A 1,730-nucleotide genomic window follows, 5' to 3' on the forward strand; every position below is an offset into this window, starting at 1 on the left:
ATGGAACGAAAAGAGAATAGTGGCGGGGGACCGTCTTTGATATGGGAAAACATAACTGTAGTGGCAGCAGAAAACAAGAAAAGTATTGGTAAAGCTGAATCATCATCAAGGAAACTGCTAAACGAGATAAGTGGCTATGCTGAACCCAATCGGATTATGGCTCTCATGGGTCCTTCTGGCACTGGAAAATCTACTCTACTTGATGCATTTGCTGGTATAAATTCTCTCTTTCTTATTATGAGTAGCTCCCTTATATATATATATATATATATATATATATGTATGTATGTATGTATGTATGTGTACATATAATTCAGTAAATTTTATGCTTTTTGAACATCGATTTAGAGTCTGTGCTGCATTCTGTCATGAATGTTAGTTTCTCAAACCGGATTTTCAAAAAAAAATTGTGCGAAAGCATGATATCGATCGAATCACATAAATCAAAATTTAATGCGATTATTATTTCATGTTATTTTAAGGGGATGAATTTTGGGGATAAGTGAGCAACGAAAATAAAAGTTTTTTTTTTTCTAGAGAGAACAGAAAGAAAGAAAAAGAAAACCAAAGAAAATTTCTTGAGTGCCATCATATACTTTTGAGAAAAGTGAGTGATAACTATAGGTGGCTTTCCTATTCATCCATCTCATGTGTTGAGAAACCCATTAGAACGCCCACACGTTCGAGTTCACGTTAATCCGGAGATACATTGAGAAAGAACCGTGGTGTTCTTGGAATTTAAGAGCTCAAGACGGTGTTGGAGGAGTTCAAGATTTTCGTCCTAATCAAACAACGGTCAAATCCTCATTCCTTTCTTTAATATCTTTGTAGTTAAAATAACATGAAATAATGATCGCATTAAATTTTGATTTATGTGATTCGATCGATACCACGCTTCCGCACAATTTTTTTTGAAAATCCGGTTTGAGAAACCAACAACTCGTATCAGAGTGGTTTTTATTTCATGCTAATTTAACGTTTAAATTATGTGATAATTCTTAGATGTTTAAAGGGTAGGCACTTTTGCATATGATGTATAATTATTGTGTGATGGTTATGTTTTATGCGAATGGATTGGTCATAAATTTTTCCGGTTCCATGAAATTAGTTTTTGCTATTTTATTTTGATTAGATCAATTGTAAAATAGGAATCAATATGTAATTTATTATTCTCTTAAAGCAAGAGGATCATCATGGAAGAGTTTCAACTATTTGTTTTTAGAAAAGTTCCAAACTATCAAAAAAAAAAAAGAGGAGACATTAAGATGGAGAATATTTGAAGATGGAGAATTACAAGAAGACCTATTTTTGATGTAATTTTATTTTTATTATTATTTTGGGGTTATAATTCTTAGGTCCATAGAACCTGACGAAGTTTTTCCATTTCGCTTGCATGTTATTTATTTATTTATTATGTTTGATAATAATTGTATTGTCATGCATCTAACATGCCATCTAGGATAAAAGTGCCTACCTAGTTTATATGTATGACATGCATCATGCGCATTAATTATATGTTTTAATTCTAAAATTGTTTTAGTAAATTAAATTAATTAAATGCGCCAAATTGTTGAGGTTAATGAGATTAAATTCAAAGTTATTAAATTTAATAAGATTAAATTTAAAGTTGTTAAATTTAATGAGATTAAATTTAAATAAATTAGCAAATGGTTCTTGCAAAAATTTATATGAGTCAAATGTGAAATTTATAAATTTAAATGTTAAATTTT

The 1,730-nt window shown here is 29.9% G+C and overlaps 1 protein-coding gene across 1 annotated transcript in view; it reads left to right on the forward strand.

Annotated features, from left to right (window-relative positions):
- LOC21394536 (ABC transporter G family member 15) overlaps positions 1–1,730 on the forward strand; it is a 19,895-nt gene continuing 18,165 nt past the window's right edge. Inside the window, 1 exon segment of the mRNA XM_024171355.1 lies at positions 1–214. Coding sequence (XP_024027123.1) covers positions 1–214 — 214 coding nt within the window.

This window comes from Morus notabilis, unplaced genomic scaffold (genome assembly GCF_000414095.1).
Source record: "Morus notabilis unplaced genomic scaffold, ASM41409v2 Scaffold542, whole genome shotgun sequence".
Classification (NCBI taxonomy): Eukaryota; Viridiplantae; Streptophyta; class Magnoliopsida; order Rosales; family Moraceae; genus Morus; species Morus notabilis.